The following is a 24512-nucleotide window of genomic DNA, read 5'->3' as shown; positions in this document are numbered from 1 at the left end:
TCCAATTTGGTACCTAAACTCAACTCTTTTTCCTTATTTAGAACTTAATCTTTTTTTCGTTCGATTTAGTACTTGACCTTGTCAAACGTTTTACAAATTACTCCAATACAATAACAAAACTATTTTTATTATAAGGTAGCAAAAATAACCAATGTATGACTAACATGTAATAGAAGATATGATTTTTATTTTATTTTATATGTTCAGTTACTTTAAGTTTTATTTATTTATTTAATTATTTTATTAATTGAAAATATTAAATTTCTTTTGATTTGGGGTTTTAAATTTTTTCTTATTTAATATTAATTAATTAAGTATAGTTCAATACCTATTTTTAAACATGAATTTTCTCTGATATTGATAATATTTTTATAGCATAATAAAAAAATTTAACATCGTTAATGTTTTGCTAATTTGTATAATATTTAATAAATTTAGGTACCAAATTAGAAAAAAAAAAAATAGAGCTTCAATGTTAAATTAAGCATAACAAATACAACAAACAGCAACACGAATTCCTAATGCAATGGAAGAGCACAAAGAAACACAAAACACATATATCGTTGTCGATTAATACACCTCCCATTGGATGAGTTTATTTGGAAGTCCCACCTCTAATACTCCAACCATACAAGCTGATAGTATTCCACGCCTTGAAATTGGCCAATCGAAGCTTCAATATTTCAAAAATTATTGTTTTTTATTTTTTTAATATTAACAGATTATACAGACGTTAGCTCCATCACCATAGTCACCATAACAATAAACAAGAAAAAAAGAATGCTTCCTTACAAACTAAATACCCATTCCACATTTTGTTGGATATCAATAAAAGGAATCAAAATCATTGCAAAAAAATATCCTCTGTACTACTATTACTAGTATTCTTTGTGACATAGCAGCTTTTGCTGCTCCGCTCATCACTAAAATATACAGCAATTCTCAGCAGTGCACTGCATCCGAAAGTGTTACCGTCATCAAGGAGCATTAAGGTTTCTGCTCTCGGAAACATCACGTTAAGAGCCAAAAACCCGAATCATTGAGAGAATACATTCATATCACTACTACATGCTGATACTACAACTTTAGATCTTCATCAAGAACCAGTGCTACCTGAAAACTGGTCCAAATGATGATGAGAAACTTGCAAGGACAATTTGATTGTGTTGCCCTGCGACGATCCACATACATCAATACACTCCACCATATCAGCATCACATGTTAATAGCACCCACTCAGAATCATCATCTAAGTACTTTAGATCAAATCTGCTTATATCATCTATATTGAACCGTCTTGCGATTTCATGCAATAAATCTTTAAACCGCCATTTACTCTGCATGCGGAACCGGATTTTCTCATCTCCATACGTGACCTTTACCCTTTGAGCTTCTAAATCATGAGCAATTGGGCTAGTATTCTTAGATATGGGTTGAAGATTGTCACAAATAAGCTGTTCCTTAAGAGATCTAAGGCTCTGGGATCTTGGGAACAGCTTTGGTCCTTCTTGACTTAAGGCATGCAACTCTACATCACTTTTGACCCTTTTCAGTTCACCATCCCCAGAGTTGTCTCCAATTATATGATCTTCCTTACCAGGCATGTTAAAATTTGAAGGTCTATGTGTTCCACTCGAACAGCTATGACTTGAACTGGAACTCTGACTACACGAGGAGGAAGGTGAATTTGAGAGAGCACCTTGGGACAGGAAATTACCACCCTCAGGCTGTATGTTTATTTGCTTTGGTTTATCATTCAGCGGTGAGGTTGATAATGCACTGTTTCCTAACAATTTTGGAGATGCCAACTCGGGAAAATTTGCATAGAAGTTACTAATATGAAAAGCGCCAGAGGCACCTTGTACTGAGTCGATGACATGTTGGAGTTTCTGTAAGGAGTGTCCAACTTTCTTGATTTTTCGAGATGGCCAGCGCTTTATTCCGTGTTGCCTACAGATTCTTTTCAAGGTAGTGGGACACACTGAAATCAAAGGAAAACAGGAAATGGCATCAAATTACAAGGAAATAATAGAGAACAATAAAACATTTATCTTCATTATTTGACCATACTATAAAACGAGATTTTCCGAAACACATAAAGCCCATAAACCAGAAAGAAAATAGCAACCGAACATTAATAAATTTTAGCTTTACAGAGTAACACTTACCACCAAGGCTTTTTGCTGCATCTTTTAGGCTTCCAGCAAAATATTGGCGAAGAACTTGTAAAGTGATAGTTTTTTCTGCCTTGCTACGCCTCTTCTCACTTGTTTTTCCCATTGTCACACTCGAAAAGCTAATCTCATTAAAAGTAGAATCTCCACACTCAACACTTTCTTGTAGGCTAATGTGTTGTTGATGCTGCTCCACCTCAGGTATTTTTTCATCCAACATCGGCCTTGGCTTTTCTTTCTCGAGTACCAAGGCAGTGTTACTACTCTGTTGAACCTTAGTGAGGCAAGATGAACTTTCTCCAGAAAGTTTCTTTGAATGATGACGAGTGCACTGCTGTTTCAATGACTCTTCTCTAATAGGTAAGCCATCTGAAGGTGCTACAACTTCACTAACTGCCAAATCAGTTTCTTCCACTAGCTCCTTATCTGTTACAACCCGCAAGCTACAGCATACTTGCTGTATAATGATAGATAGTGAATTAAGCATCTTCCTTTGTCCCTCGGGATCTCTGCAGTGCGCAGGTAAGAAGAACTCCAAGACAAAGTCTGCTTTACCGGTGTGAATGGATCTGAACCGTATCGCAACAGCAGCATGCAAATTAAACATCATTGCATGGTGAGCAAGAGGATATTCAGTCTTCTTAAAGGAAGTTATGTCAGTCATGAAGCACGGCTGATTAGTCATAAATGCTCTCCCGACAACACCTTGACCTTTTAACAAGTGATGCTCAGAGCAAGCCTCATGAAAACCCTGGATACTAGGATCAGCTATACAGCAAGCATCATCCACAGTAGACACACAATGAACATAGTTCTCAGAGGAATGCCGGCAACCCTCTTTACCTTGCTGGATACAAGGAACCCAAGCCTGAGCTAGGGGTAATCTGTGTGTCTCACAAGCACACCTTAAAAGTTCTTTGATCTCGGGTAAGGCGGCTTGGTAGCAATTACTGTAAGCCTGACAAAACATAAGTCAAACCCATAAGTACAACAAGAAGTTTAGTACTCTTAACAATTGAACTTATTCCATAACTGTCACAATTACCTTTATGTTTTGAGTGCTAGAAGTTATAGAACTCCGAAGATTGACAGCCTGCTAGCAAAGAAAAACAGGATAAGGAGTGTTTATTAAGCAAGAACCAAGTACATAACAAAACAAAAAACACAAGGTAAAGGAAAGGACCTCTAATGCTTTGCAAACACTTTCGAGCTCAGGCTGAATCTTGATTTTCTCGGTTGTCATCACAACTTCAATAACACCCAAGCAAGTTCCACTACCTTGTTCAAAAACAGGAAGGGCAAAGGTACCACGGACATCATGTTCTTGAGCATGACCTACTCTTGGGTACTCATCCCTTTTAAAGAATCGAACATCAGGAGTCCACTCCGGAACCTTACTCAAGAAAACCCGACCAGGCAATCCTGCCATGTCCTTGGAATCCTCCTCTGCTGGGAAATTATATTTGACAGATATGTTCCTGTAACTTGCAAGTTTTTGGCTTTTTGAATCGAGTGAAAAAGGTTGCTCACTGGTAGTTAGAAAGCGCCTACCTCCTCTATTTACAGGCAACCATAGTTGTACAAGGACATCTTTTTCTTTTCCAAAAGCTTTGATATAACCAAGTGCTTGAATTAACCTCTGCATTACAGTGGTTGCAGGACCTGAATTCACACTTGGTCTAATCCACCATCTTCGATTCGGCTCAGAACCGTCAGTTACACAATCACTATCTAGACTGTGACTTTGGCTAAAATGAGGACTGACCAAACTTTCACCTTGAGCTTCATTCCAATGCGAATTTCCAGACAATAATGATCTTTGGTTCTCTCCTTGGTGAGAGAGGCCACCGCCCAAATCACCCGCGTTAGACTCCGTAGTAGGCCATGCAAATGCAGGATCAAAGAAATTATTTGAAAAGGGTAGAGTAGGATTAAGGAAATCAGATCCCTGTGTTGTCTCTAACCAGCATCCATCTAACAACAATTCATCCATGTAGTCGAAATCCATTGCTGAATCTGGTAGTCCACCCAGCATGGTGCCTTGTGAGAAAATGGTATCTTCCATGGCAACGTTATTCCACTCGATTTGGAAATCAAAGAGGATGGCAAAAAAAAAAAAAAGCTTCCAGTATCAATTCCAGTCTTCACCAGAGAATCTGTTCAAAATATAATGACCAATCAAATATTTGAGGAATACCACCAACTAGGACAAGATCATAAGAATAATGAAGTTCCAGAGAACTCTAAGCAGGATTATGTCAAAGGATAAGGAATAATTAATGTGCGTCACATAAAGATTAGGCTTCTCTTTTGCTGTTCCACATCTAGTATCAGTCAACTTAAAAGAGAGGGGAAAAAAATACAAGAAATAAGAACAAGAATCAATCAAAGGATAAATCCAAATCTAAGGAGCACCATATTTCATGATGAAAATTCAAAATAGCGAGAATAAAAGAACAAACATTGAAAAAAAAAAACCCACTTTCTACATATTCTTCCCCAGTTAGTCAGCTGATATCTTCAGCACTTTTGGTTCAAGATTCTCACTTTACCGTAAGGGAATAACATGGAGTAACATGGCCCAGAACATTAACCATTAAAACCAAGAGATTTTCATTTTCTTTAAAAATAAAAAGACAAGACAGCAACTCAAGATGTTGTATATTTACTAGGCGGAGATTCTTGAAGATACCCCAAATCTCAAACGGATACTACATCACCATATCAAAATGTTCTATTTTCTGGAATATTTATTATTATTTTAGTGTCTTGTAAGTTGAAATAGTAGTTCAAAGAGAAAAAAAAAACTGTCTGAAGAAGCAAAAACAAGAACGTGGAGGAGCAACAAAGAAAGATCACATAAAAAAAAACAAAGAAAAAAAAGAAAGCTTGAAACAGACTGTCTCTGTTCATACCTCTCTAAGATAAAACCTGTCTGGGGGTCATAGTTATTATCTGCGGCTGCCTTGGAATAGACTCAATATGATTCCTGGGTAAATGAGAATGAATGAAGATTCTGCTGCCATTGAAGCACTGACCCCACGTCATACATAAGCAAGCCCCTTCATTGGGCCTTGATATTCTCGATGAAAAGTCAACCTTGTCCAGCCCACCGCTGGTGAAGAAGAAGAACAACAAGTATGCTTTGATGACGAATAATGGAGTTTACTATTTAATTACTAAAATAAGGAAAGTGGAATCAGATTTTCTTCCTTCAAGTGGTAAAAAAATGGTTGCTTTCTGAGTGTTTACCCACTTGGACGTCCCTTGAGAATAGAGATGCTCTGCTTAACCATCACCAGCTTCCCTCTCTACATTAATTTATTTCCACAAACATGAACAATCTCCCTTTTATTTATTTATTCAGTAAACAACTGGTGCACGATGGGTGGCCAAGGCTCCTCCAACCGAGTGAGTCGGACACAGAGACAAGAGTGGTACTTTACCCCTCCTCTAATGTTAAAAAGGTTCATTCATTTCCTTAGTTTTAACAGTGTGTTGAAGTTTCCATGTTAAAAAGTGAAAATCTTGAGTAGACTCCAATCCTATTTATTTAGAAAATAAGAATTTTCATTTAGAAATTGGATTTTAGAATTGAAGATCTAAAATTATATATAATATAGTTGCAAATGCAAGTGGAGAATTATGGCATCCACGCTAGTGAGGTTTAAGCCCTCTCCAATCAATTTGACCAACTTGAAAACATCATCATCCTAGACTTTTCCTTTTCTTTGCTGTGTTCCCCGGGAAACTGTTTCTAGTCTACCTTTTGAAAACTAAAATTGTTATAGAAACTCTTTCAATAAAAATTATTGATTTATGTTTATTTTTTTATTAAAAGCAATATATATATATATATATATTTTATCATATTTGTTGACGGGGAATTGGCTCCAATTATCATCTTTCAAGCAGCTAACTTGGATCGCTAATAATAGGATGTATTGTCTCCATATTAAGACTTTAGTCCTAACATCCGCAGAGAGCCGTGTACAAATTACAAAAAGGAATGTCTTGATTGATAGAATTAAATACTTGACTCGGGAAAAATGATAATATAAGGCGTACAAATAATAATAGAAATACCTTGGCACACTATATCTTAAATCACCAATCTAAGCTTAAAAAGGTAATAAATTTACAAATATCTCTTTCATTATACACAACTTTTATAAGTTTAAGAACAAAACTTCCATACTGAAAACAATACTTTTAATTGTTAAAAGTTTAAAAAAGATAGTTCAAAAGAAATTTAAAAAAATGAATTTTCTGAATAATATTTAATTAAAACCCTAAAACCCTTAAAAAATTCTATCTTTAAAGTTAAAATCCTTATTTTTGTAAATGGAATGTATAATAAATTGGAATCTCAATCTCAATGCATGATTAAGAGATTCAATTGATAAAAAAAGAGAGTAAAAACTCATTCTAATCTGACACTTTACCTCTTCACTAAGAAAATTTGTAAAAAAATTGTAATGGAGTGTGAAAACAGTACACGCAATGTTCAATTAGTTTAGGTAAGGTTATGACTTAGGAATTAAGAATGATTTATGCAGTAAATAAATAGAATTTTGGAACATAGTGGTGGGGTTGTTTTCATTAAAAAGTAAGATGATTCTAGTTCTTTTCTTTTTTTTTATTATTATTTAATGTTATTATTGATTCTCACCTCAGCTAAACTGTTTTAATACTAGCCTACCCTAGCCTGATGTTGGATTTTGCTTTTATTTTAATGCTAACTAGAGTGAACAGTCCTGCTGGATTTCTAAAACTTATTTATTAATTTATAATTTCTTATATCATATTAATTATGCTAAATCCAAATCAAGGCAATTCTTATGCAATTTAAAATAACATTATAATTCCTTTTCATATTATAATTATTTTAAACTCATCAAAATTATCAATTAAGTCTTAGTCTAATTGGTATATGCATTGTTATTAATGTGTGAGTTTAAGTGTCTGAAACATATTATCTTTCTATTTATAAGTTAAAAAGAACTATAAACTTTCTAAATATTGTATAAAAAACACAATAAAATTAAATACCTTTTTTTTATTTGTAATAAATTTATCGATTTATTTTTATTTGTGATGTAAAGGTGGTATTCGCTATATTTGAATACGTTATTTAAGTTAATTAAAAAAAGGTTGTTTGAATAAAATAAAATAAACAAACGTTTTGTAATTTTCTCAATTATTAAACTAAAAACGTACACATTTATTTATTTATTAAAAAAACAAAACTCAAATTTGAAATGAAGATGTTGGAACAGGGACAAGTTGTATAAGCATTTTGTCTCAGTTTCATTAGTTTACATACATTCAAACAAAACACATCAGCAGTGTAGTTTGAAAGATTCATTACCATTTAAAAAATTAACAAAAATCTTATGTTACCTAGTGTATTCTGATGTACCCAAAAACAAAAACTAGTCTTTTTTAGAGTATCATTTAAAATTAATTTAATATTTTATCAAATAAGATATTATTATATGAGAAATTTTAAAAAAACATCTTCAATTTCATCGTTATAATTAAAAAATTACTCATAAATTATACCTGTTTTTAATTCTTAATTTACTGTGTCGTTACCCATTTAACCGGCAAAATTAGGCGTAAAAACCGTTTTTTATTTTTTAATTAGGCTTTCGGGTTGTTTTTTTCTAAATTTAAAGAAATAGGTTAGTTGAACACACTTTTTATATAAGTGACAAATGAGCGCATTTAGACATGTTTTTCTTCAACGGTAAAAAATTAACGAGTTTTTAAATGTTGTCGCACCAATAATAAAAAAAAATTAATGGGGCCAATGGTAACCTATTTTAACCTATAAATATCCTCAAAATTTTATTTTTTTTTCATTCACATCTTTTTTTTTCAACTCTCTTTAAACTTTTTGTTCTAAACTTATCAATATTCTCATTTAAAAATATTTTTAAATTATCTTGTGTTTTATTCATTCAAATTAATCACAAATGACGCCTCTCTAATTCGTTTTGACGAAAATTATATTTCATACCCATATCAACAATGGTAAAACAAAATTTAAAATATTTTTATTTTCAATTATGTTAAATTAAATTAATTATTTTTTGATAATTTGAAACAATTTTTTTATGTTATAAATAGGCGGATGATCATCTTTTGGAGGGGGTTCATACATAATATGGGAAAGTTTTCGATCCCTTAAATTCATGGCTATTTGCAAGAGGCTAGATTCTTACATACATTTCGCATGCTCGGGGGTTGCAAACTCGATTATACACTAATCAACGTGTTGGTGGAAAGATGGTGACCCGAAACACACACTTTCCACTTTCTATAAGGCGAGTGTACAATCACACTCGAGGACTTAGCGTTATAATTGGGTTTGTCAATGGATGGGCCAGTCATCACAAGATCAATCGTCATTCCCGGTAAAGTGGACCTTTGTAGAGCAATGTTGGGGAAGGTCTCGAACAGGTTTGACGATGGTTAGATATCGATCAACCGATTGGAGGATAATTTCGAAGTAGCTTCTAAAGACCCAACGAAGGAGGTCATAAAACAATACACCCGAGAATTCATCATGAGGTTAATCGGGGGAATTTTAATGCCTGATAAATCTCAAAATTTGGTGCACATAAGGTGGCCACTACATTTAGTAGACTTCATCAAATGTAGAAAACTAAGTTTGGGGTCTGTCGTCTTGTCCACGTTATATCAAGAGCTATGTCGGGTCACGGTACCGAATGCGATGTCAATCAGTGGTTGTCTGCTTCTACTACAGTCATGGGCCTAGTGGCGACTACTGTTTCTACGTTCTAGCGTGACCGACTCATACGTGTTCTTGTTGGTGACAAGTTAAAAATTTTAAATTTATTAATAAATACATAGTTTGTACAGTAAATGTTTTTATTTATTATATGTTTCGACAAACATATCCCTCGTACAGATGGAACCATGGGATGAGTTATGTGGGATTGTCGAAGGAGCTTGAAGATTTTAGGCTACTATTAGATCAATGTTTCAAAGTCGAGGTTAGTTACGTATTCTTTTGAACCTATATTAATTACACAATGGTTAGTAAAAAAAATCGTACGTAACGATATTTGCATATCACCGGAAGTGCTTGGAATGCAGGATATGCGGAACACAAAAGTGTCATTAGTAGTGTACGTCATAGTGGAAATGCACGAACCAGATTGGGTGTTGCGACAATTCGGGTGGAGGCAACGGATTCTATCGCCACTGTGATACATGAAGGAGCTGCACAAGGTGGACATGCAGAAGAAGAACGACAATGATTGGGCAGAGAAGCACAAAGAGCACATCCAGGCTTGAGATCGTAGGATGAAATCCTTACCCGTCCGCGAATCATTTTTCTCAGCAGACACGACAATAGATACCGATTACATGATGTAGTTTAGAGTTGCCGAGAAGCCGTATTTACTATCATCAGAGGCGAGGAGTAGGCAAATTTGGCCGAAGAGGCAACAATAACTGCCACAGCAACAGTGTAGAAGGGGACGCGGTCTCACAATAGGTTCATCATCGGCTCTAACAGAAGAAATGCCACATATGTCTACGGGTTATGCTCAAATCTCAACCAATACTGGGCACCAAAGTTTAGATCCATGTCAAAGATCGATGAGTGTCTGCCAATATATGTTTCGGGAACATCATAGTAGCTGCTTTTAACAAGCTAGTGAACCCACTGCACAATTATGTAGTAGGACTTTTTACTTCAGCTTCGGTTCTCATATTTACCGCAACAGTGGTCGAAGATGGGCTAGATCAACCAGCTTCGACGAACTCGACGTATAACTCTATTACAACATTTTCTCTTACGCAATGCGATGATATTACCATCTCGAGATGGACTTCGCCAATCATGTCGAATAGCTCATACCTATATAGGTTAATAAAGGCAAGAAATATGCATTGCAACTTTGAAATTCTTCTCTGGGTCAATCCCCTAACTTTCTTCTTGATTCTACTCCATAGCTCACACAATTTAATCGTAGGATTGAACGTTAATTCCACAGACTTTGCTTCTACAAACACCACCCTGACCTCTGTATTATAGATTTGACCATCATAGTAAATAACAAATTTCACTCGTCGATTCATTTCAATATTAGTCACGAATTGGATTAACAAAAGAAAAAAAATAAGTAAAAGAATATCCAAAGAAGTACACATAACTCTCGCAAGGCAACTACTCGATGTTTAATATTTATTTCATGTGTGTCTAAGTTGTTAAAAATACATCCATTTTATAGAAGGATAATATAGGGAGAAAGGAAATACGTGCTTCGAAATACGTTCATGAATGCACACATTCATTTAATTCTGTATGATGCAAGTACACTGGAATATTCAAAACGCATTCAAAAGTCATATAATTTCAACCCACCTCATAACGTGCTCCCCAAGTATTTTGTAAAGGTTACTTTAATGTATGACAGAAGAAAAATATTAGAGCAAGCACGCCTAAAAGTGCCTGCCGCATCGTATTTTTCGACCATTTTAACAACATTTTGTATATATTCTTAGACTTCTGCAACGCGTTTTCAACGTAAGAAAATTTTTAGTTTACAAATCAACCTTTCCCTGCGACTATAAAATGGCGCACACACACCAAACTTCATTGTCCCTCAATCATCTTCTCGCCCCACTCCATCCCTCCTCTATAAAATATTTTCTTAATGTTTGAGGTATTCTTGAGTTGTCGGTGATGTGATATTGCTTCGAGATGCAGTCATTTCATATGTCCTACCGATATGGGACCATTATCTTTAGAACCTATCCTGGGAATTCAGAAGTGATTTTGCTTTATGCATGGAGGAAAACATAGAGGTTTCAATTGAAAACCGTTATGTGGTAATAGACCAGGGTATAATGGGAGAGCCAGTTGCGGTCGTTACGCGATTACGAGCTCAATCTTTTTGGATACTTGAAAATGATGCCCTATAAATACCATATAAAAGTTTGAGGGCATATTTATATGGAAAAACTCTGTGGCTTCCCGCTATAATTGGTGTAGTTTTTTTCTCTATTTCCAGGCAATCAGTGCCTTTAACCTTCCTTCTTATTCGAAGGTCGGCACCATTGTGGACATAAGAGGACTCTCAGATGGGGAGCGGTTGTTGCAATGCAGTAAAGGTGATGCTCTTTTTGGGGCGATAACAATTTTCGTTGTAGTAGGCCCAGTTTGCCGGGGCCCGAAACCAAATAAGAACACAAAATTAAACAGTCCAAATTTACAAAAAATCTGTTAATCAAATATTTAAGCCCCTCCAAAAAAAAACTAGCCCAAAAATTACAAGCCCACATGATTAAACAGTTTCAGCAGAAACAGAAACCCTAGCTCCCATATGCGCCATTCCTCCTCAGGTGCATTGCACGTGCCTCGTCCCGAGGCCTGACCCCCTCTGCTCAGCCTTGCACCAGAATAGCTTTCTAACCCTATTGACCGAGCCTAGCACCTGCAAACAAGGCAAAGAAAAGGACAAAAACAAGGGCAGAGAAACAGTAGTAAAGCAGAAACAAACTTAACGCAGAAACAAAATAAAAAAGAAAAATGTTGTAATTTTAAATGGCTATAAAGGCCAATTTCTTGTAATATTCAAAGGAGGGATTTTGAATACAAAAAAAAAAATTGAATACAAAATTTTTTTGAACAGATAGAAGAATAGAGATTGTTGAAATATCAAATGTGATTCTTTTTATTTTGATATTATATTTGAAGATAAACAAAAATAAAATTAAAATCCTTTTTTACCTATGTCGATCCACCTTCCACTGTGGTCGGACCCCTTTTCCGGCGACGAAATCAGTAGAAAAGGACAAAATGCCGAACCTTTCCCATTTTTCTTTTACTTTTTTTAGGCATTTGCCTCCTAGATCTAAAACCTAGGTTGAAAAACGAAAAATTTGGGATTTTTGCACCTCCAGCCATTGTGGACGGCGGCGCCGTCACCGGTGACAGACAGCCGGTGCGGCGATAGACCGCTGGAATTGTGGTCGGGCAAAAGGGCTGGTTTTAGAGGATATAGTTTTTTTAATTTTTTTTATTTTGAAGGTTAGAATGATTTTTTGTAAAATATTTCGACTTATATAGGTGCATGAAATGGCGCCGTTTTGGGTCAGTGTACATAGACATTAAAATGACATTGTTTTGAGTTGGACCGAACCAACTCGACCCGAACCGCTTAAGATCCGCGTGTTTTTAAACAAATGGGCTATTTGCATCGTTAGTCCTTCCACTTTTGAGGCTAGTTCCAATGTGGCCCTATCCTATTTTCTTTATTTTTCATTTTTGCCACAAACTTTCATTTTTATTTCAATTTAGTCCTTGAACCCTTTAATAGGCGAATACATGAAACGGCGTCGTTTTGAGGACAATGAATAATTTCCCATTTAGTCCCTATTTTCTTTCACGTGTTTCATTTTAATCCTTTATTCTTTTTTACAATTTTGCAATCTATCCCTTTAATTTCATTTCTATTTCATTTCGGTCCTCCTGATTAAAAACGCGCGTACGGACAATGGATATTTCCCTTTTTAGTCCCTGCTCTTTTAGCGCCTTATATTTTACCCCTTTTGCTAACCTTGTTCTTATTTTTATAATTTAGGCCCCGAATTTCATTTAAATTCCAATTAAATCTTTTATTTAATTTCAGATTTTTTACTTTATTATTATTTGTTTATTTATCTATCTATCATAATTGCATTATTGTTTATATTTTGTATATATTATTATATTGTGATCCTTTTTATTCTATTTTATTTCATTTCCTTTTGTGTTATTTATCCTTCCTTTATTTATTTTTGGTATTTTTAAATCGTGTCTTTTCAAAAATGTATTTTTTGGTTATTTTTTATCTACTTACTTAGATCATGTCATTATTATTAAAGTATACCCTTGTATATTTGTATTTTATCATTCCAATACTCCATTTATATAGTGATTTTATGTTTATTCATCATCACTACATCATGCATTATGTTTAGAAATAATTAATTATTTTTTATATTATACTCCAAATAGGATAAATACATATTATTTTAAACACTACATTTGTTATCACTCAAAAAAAGAATCTTTTAAAAGAAAATAAGGCAAACTTTCGTATTTAGAAATTCGAGAAGTCGTACCCTAACTTACTGGGTTTCGATTTTTCTCATTGAACTTAAATAACCGAATATCCTTTTAAAATTAAAATACATGAGTTTTAAATAAAAATAGAAGGAAAGCTCATTCTCAAGGATTCGAGGTGTTGTGTCCTAACTTACTGTATGTGACATTTTGTTACCTCAAGATGAGAGGGTCTTTAACATACGTTTCAATTTACCCAAGCAATTTTTAAGTAAAATTAACGTTAATACAAAGAGGGATCGTATTTCAAACTCTTTTCGAGTTTTCAACTTTCGACACTAAGACATTAATTAATCAACTAGGTACCAATTTTGGGCGTTACAGGGTGCTAATCCTTCCTCGCACGTAACCGACTCCTGAACCTATTTTCTGGATTTTTGTAGACTAAAAAATATTGTTTTAATAAATCAAATCTCTTATTAAAATAATCAAATTACGAGGTGACCCGATTACACCTCATAAAAAAAATTGGTGGCGACTCCCATTTTTATTTTTTAATAAAAGTCGACCTTTTAAAAAAATGGTTTCGACAATCGTTATTAAACAACCCATTAACAACTACAACTAGGGGTGAACATTCGATCGAATCAGATTGAACTGAATGAAAATTTTTGAGTTAATCGTGTTGACGAATCCTATTTTATCATCTTAACTCGATTTGAAATTTTCTTGAATCGAGTCGAGTGAGATGGAATTCGAATCGAATATAGTTGTTTGAGTTAAATTAAAAAAAAAAAATTTCAATCCTTGTAATCACTATCACTCACCGTAATCAAATTTGTTATTAACTTTCATCCCCTTATAATTTATTTATTAATCTTTTATATATCGGTTAGTTTCTTTACCCTCTTAGTTGCTTCAATTATTGTCTATTTCTTGTCACTATGTATTTTGAAATTTAAAAAATATATTAAATGTAAAAAATGTGATTTTTTAATAAAAGTTATCTTAAATAGGGATGAGCAAAACTCGATTCAACTCGAAAAAATCGAAAAAAATTTAAATTTCGAGTTAAACGAATCAAGTTATTCGAGTTAATTGAGTTATTCGAGTCAACTCGAAATTTTTTTTGAATTTCAAGTTCGAATCTAGGTGAGTTTTTGAATTCGAATAACTCAAATAATTCGAATAATTCGAATATTAAACTATAATATTTTACATTTTTACCCCAAACTTTCAAACCTTTTTACTTTCCTTCAAAACTTTTACCCCTTCTCACTTTCCCCCCAAAACTTTTACTCTCCTTCCATCTCAACCCCCCAACCCCCCAATCTACCCAAAATTCATTTCCCACCAAAATTTTACTCTCTCATTTACTTTTTCTCAAAATTTTACTCCTAAAAACCCTTAAAACTTTTTTATTTTCTCCCAAAATTTTTACTCCCTCCCACTTCCCCACTAAAATTTTTACTTCCTTCACATCCCACCTCCTATCTACCCCAAACTAATCCCCCCCCAATTTTTTTTAATATTTTCTCTCCAAAATTTTACTCTCCCTATTTACTTTCCCTCAAACTTTTATTGCCCAAAACTTTTTTTTCCCCCTAAACTTTTACTTCTCACCCTTTACTCTTACATAAAAATTCAAAATTATCCAAAAATCACTAAACATAAATAGTAATAATTTTATTTATATCTACTATTTATATTATTAAATTAAATTTCACATTTTATATTATTTATATTATTAAATTGTTAAATCATATTAAATATTTATATTAAAATTGAATTATTAATTATGCCATTAAACATTCATGTTAAAATTTTATATTGGTATCAATTTCACATTTTATCTTTGAAATAACTTTTATTAAAAATCACATTTTAAATTTAATATATTTTTAATTCTAAAATACATAGTGACAAGAATCTGAAGATAATTGAAACAACTAAGCAAGCAAAGAAGCTAACCCGTATATAAAAAATTAATAAATAAATTATGAGGTGATGAAAGTTAATAAAAATGTTGGTTAAGGTGGACAAATTTTATTACGATGGGTGATAGTGGTTATAAGGACCCAAAATTATTTTTTTAAAATTTAGCTCGAACAAATATATTCGATTCAATTTGATTCGAATTCCATCTCACTAGACTCGATTCGAAAAAATTTCAAATCAAATTAGGATGATAAAATATGGTTCGTTAACTTGATTAACTCGAAATTTTTTCATTCGATTCGGTTCGATTCAATCGAACACTCACCCCTAATCTTAAAGATAAAATGTGAAATTGATACCAACATAAGATTTTAACATGAATATTTTAAGGGGAAAATAAAAAGTTTTGTGGGTTGAAGGAGTAAATTTTTGGGGGAAAGTAAATGGAGAGTAAAATTTGGAGGGGGGAATATTCAAAAAATGGGGGAGGGGGGAATGGGTTTGGGGTAGTAGGAGGTAGGAGAGGGGAGTAAAAGTTTTGGAGGGAAAGTAAAAAGGTCTGGGAGTTTGGGGTAAAAATGTAAAATAATATAGTTTGATATTCGGTTTATTTGAATTATTCGGGTTATTCGAATTCAAAAACCAAACACAATTCGAACTTGAAATTTAGAAAAAAAAATTGAGTTGGCTAGAATAACTCAATTAATTTAAATAACTTGATTCGTTTAACTCGAAATTTAATTTTTTTCGATTTTTTTAGTTGAATTGAAATTTGCTCACCCTTAACTACAACCGTTGCCACGCCGACTCGAGTTTGACCTCTACTGTGCCAGAATATCCACTTTCCACTTGAGAGCCCTCTTCTGTCCAGCTCGGTGTCAACCTTTGGATAAGAATGAAATGTTGAAGATATCGAATGTTGGAAATAGAGAAAAAAATTACGTTGATTACATCGGAAGTCCCCAAAGTTTTTCCGTATGATTATGACCCCAATCTTATGTTTGGTATATATAAGGCACCATTTGCAGGTATCCAAAAAGCTTAAACTCCTTACTGTGTAACGACCGTCACCTAGCCCCCCGGTTCCATTCGAACTTGTGGCCCCATTACAGTCGTTGGTTGGTACCTCCACCTAAACTTTGACCCCTGATCGTATCAAGCATTATTACCCCGAAACCTAATTTCTTCGCAATGATTTTTTGAAGTGATGGTCCTTTCCTGTCATGACATATGAAATGTATTTGTTTTGAGGCGCGTTATCACATCCCCGACCCCTCAAATCTACTTATGAACATCTGTGGTTTCAATAAAAAATCCTAATTCATAAATCCAAAAACCCTAACCCTATGAAAACTAAGAACCCTAACCCTAGGAGAGGAAAGAGAAAGGGAAAGTGAGTCTAGCTGGACGCGCTTTCCTGGCAACTATACCGAAAGTGTAACCACTTTCCATTTCTTTCTCCTAAAATCGGTCTATTTCTCTAATTAGAAAAAAAAGGCCTAAAGGCCTAATTAAAAAAAACCTGGCTTTTACGCCTTATTTAGCCCATTTAACCTGTAAAAAAATTTTTTGACTAACGATTGCAACGTCACTATACAACTTTATCTTCTTTTGAAATTGTACATGAAAATCAGAAAAAAGGAAAAAAAAATTATTACTGTAATAAAGTTAGTTAAAAATAATTAACTTATTATTGAATTTAAAATTTCGACAGTGTAGAGGCAGAGTGACAAGGACTAATTGAAGGGGCAATACAGGAGCTGTAGAGGTGTCAAAGGATAGCGGCGAGTGGCGATGACTCGTCGTGTGACCATACTGATGAGCACTGTGTGGCCAACACCATTGGTAATCTTTGCCAAAGCTTTCTATTTTGTTATGGTGTTAAGAGTAGGTGATTCTTGTTCGCGCTTTCAAGCTCGCCAAAGGACAGTCTTGTTCTTTGCTTCTTGGTCCCAAGGTTAGGGTTTTAACAAATCAAATGAAATCTTAGTGAGCTAAAAAAACCTAACTCTCTTTTTTTTCCAAATTTAAATAAATAAATAAAAGTGGTGGCTAATGAGATTAGATGATTATTTTACAGAATTATTGTGATTTTTAGAAAAATAATCTGGTTTCTTTTTGGGTAAAACTCTAATAATTATTGTAATAAAGTTAATTAAAAATCATTTTTATTTTTTCTACTAAATTACTTAAAAAGGCCCATTTCCAAGCATATTTACGAAATGGGTCGATTACACTATTATTTACCAGAAAGGGCCACTTTTTGCAAAACGAGCCTACGTGGCTGCGTTTAAGGGGGAAATTGCCAGCAAAGCGCGCAACATTTTGCTAACGTGGCAAAAAAATGCTCCCTTGATGGTGCGCTTTGTTGGCAATTTTTGAACCCCAACGGCTATTCTTTTTTTACCGTTGGGGGGTCCAACGGTAAAAAAAAGTATAAAATCCTCCTCCTATTATTTCACACATATTTTCTTTACAATTTAGCAAAAAATATTTACAATTTCTCCCTAAAGCTCTCAAATTTCTCATTAAATTTCTTACTCTTTATAATTAGTTATTTACTTTAATTTTTTTCTAAATTAATATTTTTTTTTATAATTTAAAAAATTTGATCGTGTTAGCAATGGTCGAGGGATTAATTTGTCTCGATCATAAACATATCTCCGTCGAACAAATGAAATAACTATTTATTTTAAATTTTGAATATTATTTAATATTTTTTCATTTATATAATTTTAATTAATTTGTATTTTATATTTTTTTTATAACAGTCTATAGATAGGGTGTTACAATGTTATATTCGTAATATGTCAGGTTCGCCATCACTATTGATAGAAAAATACTTGAGGGAGACAGGGTTTTGGCACGCGACGATTACAGGCAAGGGGTGCAAGTTAGACCCGAAACTCATTAGCGCGTTAATAGAGAGGTGGAGATCGGAGACGCACACATTCTTCCATGTAGAGAGTGTACTATCATATTGGAAGACGTCTAATTACAATTAGGATTGCCAGTGTATCGGGCCGCACTCACCGGGTCCGTTCAATCTGCTGATTGGGGAGTCATATGCTACGATCTTTTGGGTACGATTCCGGATAATATCAATGGAGGTCGGATCGAGATGGGTTGGTTACGAGACACATTTCTAGAGCCGGAGAATGATTCGACTGAAGTAAAAAGAATATGATATGTTCGGGCATACATCCTTGAGATGATTGGAGGTTATCCGATGTCGGACTTGTCACTAAACCTCGTACATCTGATGTGGCTGTTGAAACTCATTGATTTTAGAGTAGCTGGCGAACTTAGTTGGGGGTCTGCCGTGTTGACAATATTGTACCGAGAGATGTGCAGGGCGATGCCACCAAATAAAGCCAAAAGTGGAGGTTGCCTATCACTACTACAATCATGGGCTCGGTTTCGCTTTCTACTTTTATGTCTTTGAGTGAACCTATACATTCCCACTCATAACGAGGTAAAATTTTTATTTGATTTTACAATTATTCCATAGATTTAATATAAAATTGTATGCTGAAAATTTATTTAATTAGGTTGAACCATCTGGTGAGTTATGTTGGACTACCTACCGCTCTTGAAGATATACAGCTTCTATTAGACCGAAGGTCAAAAGCACAAGTAAGTATTAAATAAAATATATATACATAAAATAGTCATTTCATATTTAGTATTTAATATTTAGTATTATGTATATAACTAATATTTTTATCCCGTTCATATAGTTTCAATGGACACCATATGAGGATCAGGCAATACGGGCTGTAATACTGGAATAATTCTTTCAAAATTCGAACATTTGGCATGTTAAGGTCCCATTGGTCAACTATGCTACTGTCGAGATGCATCAGACAAATAGAGTGTTGTGACAATTTGGATTTCGACAATTGATTACTGAGGAACCTGAGGTGCTCGATGACCAGCACAAAATCGACTTATAGCTAACAAATAAGGATTGGCCGATATTCTGGTCAGAATATATTAAAATTTGGGAAAACTAGTATGATCATATACCTGATCGCAAACTGATCATTGTCCCAGAGTTAGGGTGTACCCCAGATTACATGTCATGGTTTAGGATCCATGGCAAGCCATATTTGCTGTCAAAAGAGCAAAGGTATCGGTAAATCCATGTGGAAAGGGAAAGACAGGGCCCTTTAAATCCAAGGAGAATGGATAACAGCACGAGCCCATCAACTGCGCCACCCACATAATCACTGAGCCCAATGCCTTAACCGACGACACTTACATCACAGCCTTTTTAGATTATGCCAGATGCGTATCCTAGCCCTTATATATATCCTAACCCTTATACGTTTCCTTTTCTCAGTCCTATGCCAGGTTGGAACGCATAGCTCGGTGCATCTCCTTTCCCGATGACTCTAATTCAACCGATGATATACAGGCCATCGTTGTAGCAGAGATCGCACGAGGCACCATCGCTGAGTTTATCTCATTATCATTCTCCATCACCTTATGGGATTCAAACACCTCCGCTGTGGGTGATGCAAACACTTCCACATTCTTTATTCTACCAAAGTGGGTCATCCTCTCAACACCCACAACCAGAGCTACAACTCCTGCCGGAGCAACCACAACCCCCGCTGGAGCAACCATTGAGGAATCCAGCACATAATCGTCGTCCACCCCTATGTGGCACTGATTCTAACCGGTATATTCATTTGTTTTTTTAATATATTTGTAGAAGCTGTTTCTATATTGTTTTATTTAATAAAAAAGTTGTTTTTAACATTTTAATAGTAAATTAATTTTATATTTTGAATAAAATATAAGTTTTTTTGAATAAAGCTGAATAGAAATAATGCAACATTGTTTCATAACAGCAATTATCAACTATTTCGGTTTGGACATGATCGAATTGTATGACCTAGGTTCCTACACTATCCACACAAATTTTGTTGGTTTGTTCTTTCCTGAATATCCATATTACTACGTATTCTACTCGAGCAAGGTTAACTTTTTAGTTTGCGATGCAATTCTCTATCCTGTAATAACTTAAACGGAGTAAGCGATATAGACGGCCACTTACGTTCATATGGGGCCAGTGGGAATACGTGTCTCCACACATTGTACATGTTTTCTATTTTGTACCCTTCGTCGACATATCTCATTGGATCCAAATTGAGATTCTGACAAGCTGCAATTGCATTAGCGCACAGATAACGAAGTGTGTCAAACGTCCCACAGTTGCAAGTCCTATTTATCAGGTGTACATGATATTGCCCGCCGGTAATACATTGGCTCGATCTATCAAACTCCATCACACAAAACCATAGGTTGTTGCGATTGTGATACACAGTGTGCATTGTGTTGGCCCACGCTTTCGCTTTGTTAATTTCTTGCAATACTTTCCGCAACAACACATGGCCTTCCTGCTTTGGCCTTTATAACTCTCTACTCGCTTTGGAAATAGTGCCCCCAAACGAAAATATGTCTCTCGTACAACTGAGGTTATCAACAAATGACGCATTCTTTTTAGAATAGAATTTATGCATTTAGCCAAGTTTGTGATCATATGACCATATCGTAGCCCATCGTCATATGCTTGTGTCCACTATTCAAAAGATATGTTACAAAGGTAACTTGCGCCTTGATCATTAACTAAACGTAAATTCCCCAACATCTTATGAAAACGGTTATTATAGATTTCATACCCTGCCAATATAAGTTGATAGCGAAAATTATATACCAATATTCAATTTATATTCCATTCAGAATAAACTGAATATTACAGCCGAAAGTATATTAATAGAGATTAAATACCCATGTTGGTCACTTACTTTCGTTCAGTCGTAGACCGATATTACTCATAGTAGGTAGATGCAATGTGCCTTAGACAATACTGATGGTGTGTGCGACCCCATAGGCTTCCATGTCGCTCAATTGCGGCTACTATTTCAGTGCCTCGATCTGATATAACGCAGATATCAGGTTGGGGGCATACATGCCTCTTAACCTAGAAAGAAAGAAATCTCAGTCATCAGCTGACTCCCCCGGTGTTATTGTAAATGCAATTGGAAGGATTTTCCTACAGCCATCCTATGCCACAGCTAGCAATAGTCGATGAGTGTATCTACTATACATAAATGTACCGTCAATTTGTACCAATGACTTACAGTACACAAATGCGTCTCAACATTGCTTAAAGCTCTAGAACAGACACTTGAACACTTGGCATCCACAGAGCAATCGGTCGTTGTAGTACGTAGGGACCGTTTCAAGGTCTGTTATGCAACCTTAGACGTACCTCACCAGTACCTGACATCACTGCCAAACCTCATTATATGAAGTGTTCCACCTACTATACATCTTTTCCAACATCTTTTACTTAGCTATCCAAGTCTTGCGGTAAAAGGGCGTGTACCTCAATTGGAGACAAATACTGGCAATTATGCATGACACAAAAATTTGGGATCCGCCTTCAACATCGGCAGTATTAAGCTAGCTATCATGCCTGAATCCCTCTTGGGATGATCTTGTGAAACACCTATCAACGAAGTACGTTACATAATGCAACATTAAATAATAACATTATTATTCAAAACCCTAAAGACCCAGTGATACTGTACCGACAACATAGGTATGTAGACCTTTTTACTTTTTTTATCTCCCACAAGCCTGTCTTTTTCTTAAAAGTAGCCATGATTTTCCATCAACATATATCGTCTTACACTGCACACTTGGCCTCGAACTTCTCAGATTTGGATTTAACTACACTATAGTTAACCCCATGATTGATGCTATGTTATTTCAAAGCACCAAGAAAACTATCCTTACTGGAAAACTTCTTACCAACTTCCAAATCACCCGAATCCAATGTTGAACCTGTATGGTCACATGCTCTGTGTGGTAGATCTGGAAACTCCATCACATCATCTATTGATATATCGACATTATGCATGTCGGCTGGAGCGAGTATGTCCTGAATCGTGGATTTTCTTCTTCTTCATCTGAACCCCCTTCAATGTCTTCAGGTTCGGATGGAACAGCCTCCGGTTCAGAAAAAAATGTAACTTCTGTACTATCGGGGTCGGGCTCTCGAGGTGGATCCACATCAAACTCATCATCCAACCTAGTATCATCTGCAACGTACAAGGTCCCCTCGCCGGTGGACGTCATAAGGAATACATCATCCCTTCTTGTGGACGTTTCATAACGTCCCCAATCAGATATGGATTGTCAACCACTAGAACTTGCTGTCATTCCCCAATACGTATTTCCAGCATCGAACATTGACCCATCGATGTGCATGTCCCATCCACTAACCGAGTGTCGTGCAGGAGTTATGTTTTCCATACTGCCACCAAACATGGGCGCTTCCGCGTTCTACTTCCCGCTAACGGAGTGTCGGCTAGGGGTCGTGTATTATTCTCGAACAACAATTGATGTTGAATTCGCAAATGTTTCATTTGGCGATGAAAATTAAACATATAACTCAAGATAGACTAGCAAGATGAGTTTGCACCATCACCTCAAAGCTACTAACACCTTTGATATTAAATGAGTCATATGTCACGGGATCAATCGAAGCACAAAATCGATACTTAATAGAAGAAATCCTTCTTGGCGTCGTTCCAAAGATTTTGCGCCTAATTCTTTTACGAAGTTCTATAAAATCTGTATTCTGGTTAAAAACCATTCGTGCTATGTTCTCTGATAAAAAACAACGCCGTTCTCGGTGTTACGGGCCTCACCATCATAATAAAATAACAACACTAATACGTTCACTCATCTTCAATTTCTATTCTGCTTAGCCTCTCTAATTTTACTTGCTGTGACTTATACATTTTGAGAATGAAATTTTCCCCGTTTATAGCCTAAGGCCGATCATGAATTATTGTAGAAAAAGAGCGTCTACGTGAGAGTTTTTTTCAGAAATTTTGCTGACAATGCATCCTGCTTGAAGCGTTTTTGACACTATTTGTTCAGAAACGTCTTCTCAAAATTATTTTTTCAAGAATTACTGTAGAAAAACAGCGTCCACATGGGAGCTTTTTTCTGTAATTTTGCTGACAGTGCATCTTGCTTGAAGCGTTTTTGACACTATTTATTCAAAAACGTTTTATCAAAATTATTTTTTCACGGTACAAAATAGTCAATTTTGTTAAAAAAATAAACCCTAATTTAATTAAATTTAACCCTAAACCTTTCACCCTAATTTAATTTATTTAAAACCCTAGAATCCTAATTTACTTAATTTATCTAAAACCATAAATCCTAATTTAACTTATTTAAAACAACAATTTATTTAAAACCCTAAACCTAAAACCCTAATTTATTTAAAATCCTAATTTAATTTATTTAAAACCCTAAAAATCATAATTTCCTTAATTTATCTTAAAACCATAAACCCTAATTTAACTTATTTAAAACACTAATTTATTTAATTTATTTAAAAATCTACACCTAAAACCCTAATTTACTTAATTTATTTAACAACTCTAAACCCTAATTTAAATAATTTTAAAATAACACTAAATCCTTTTTTTTTTTAAATCTACTAAAACTCTAAAGCCTAACTTGTTTTAACAAAAAATTAAACACTAAACCCTAACTTTTTTTGGCAAAATCCTAACTCTAAAAAACTCTAGGGACTAAACATGCAAATATCTCTAACATATAAAAACACGGAGCAAAGCGCGCCCCCAAAAGTTCCTTTTTTTGCCACGGTAGCAAAACGCATTGACGTGGAAACCTTTTGTTGACGTGACAAAAAACTCTCCATTGGGGCCACGCTTTGCTGGCAATTTCCCCCTTAAACTCGGCCACGTAGGTGTATTTTGCAAAAAGTAGCCCTTTCCGGTAAATAATGGTGTAATCAGCCTATTTTCGTAAATATGCTTGAAAATAGGCCTTCTTAGGTAGTTTAATCATTTTTTTTCTTTTCCAATTTTATATAAAATTTTAAAAAAAAAATCTGAGTAAATAGATACCAGCAATATTTATTTGGTATAGTTGAAGGGTATAACTTTTTAATTAAGCCTAAAAAGGGCAAAGATTAATCTGTATAAAATTTGTGGCTGGGGTGGGGTATGAGAAAGGGAAGCGAGAGAGTAGGCGACTACAATCCACAAAGACAAGTTGGGTTGAGCGCAGCAACTTAGAAGAAACGTACAAGCGCCGTCTATTGTCAAGAACCCTAACCTACTTACTTCAACTAGCGGTTAGCTTTTATTTTACTACGGTTGATTAAAAAATGTATCGATTCAGCCCAATACCAACACTTTCAGTATTTGATGATGCAGATTCAAGTATTCAAATAAATACTAATAATTT

The 24512-nt window shown here is 34.8% G+C and overlaps 1 protein-coding gene across 1 annotated transcript; it reads right to left on the bottom strand.

Annotated features, from left to right (window-relative positions):
- Positions 1 to 681: 681 nt before the first annotated feature.
- LOC108480249 (protein NLP5-like) lies at positions 682 to 5894 on the bottom strand. The gene is made up of 5 exons (XM_017783163.2): positions 5089 to 5894; positions 3357 to 4329; positions 3219 to 3266; positions 2168 to 3131; positions 682 to 1980 (listed from the first exon to the last, which is right to left on the bottom strand). The coding sequence occupies exons 2-5, from the start codon at positions 4236 to 4238 to the stop codon at positions 1097 to 1099; spliced, it is 2778 nt and encodes a 925-aa protein (XP_017638652.1). The 5' UTR covers positions 4239 to 4329; positions 5089 to 5894; the 3' UTR covers positions 682 to 1096.
- Positions 5895 to 24512: the final 18618 nt, after the last annotated feature.

Source organism: Gossypium arboreum, chromosome 1 (genome assembly GCF_025698485.1).
Source record: "Gossypium arboreum isolate Shixiya-1 chromosome 1, ASM2569848v2, whole genome shotgun sequence".
Lineage (NCBI taxonomy): Eukaryota > Viridiplantae > Streptophyta > Magnoliopsida > Malvales > Malvaceae > Gossypium > Gossypium arboreum.
Note: the sequence above shows the minus strand (reverse complement) of the source record. Positions and strands in the feature narration are given on the sequence as shown.

Excerpts from the sequence above, each read along its gene's own strand:
- LOC108480249 (XM_017783163.2), bottom strand. The coding sequence starts at position 4,238 with ATGGAAGATACCATTTTCTCACAAGGCACCATGCTGGGTGGACTACCA. Across the intron at positions 3,267-3,356 it reads GTGTTTGCAAAGCATTAGAG|GCTGTCAATCTTCGGAGTTC; the intron begins GTCCTTTCCTTT and ends CTTTGCTAGCAG. Across the intron at positions 3,132-3,218 it reads CTAGCACTCAAAACATAAAG|GCTTACAGTAATTGCTACCA; the intron begins GTAATTGTGACA and ends ATGTTTTGTCAG.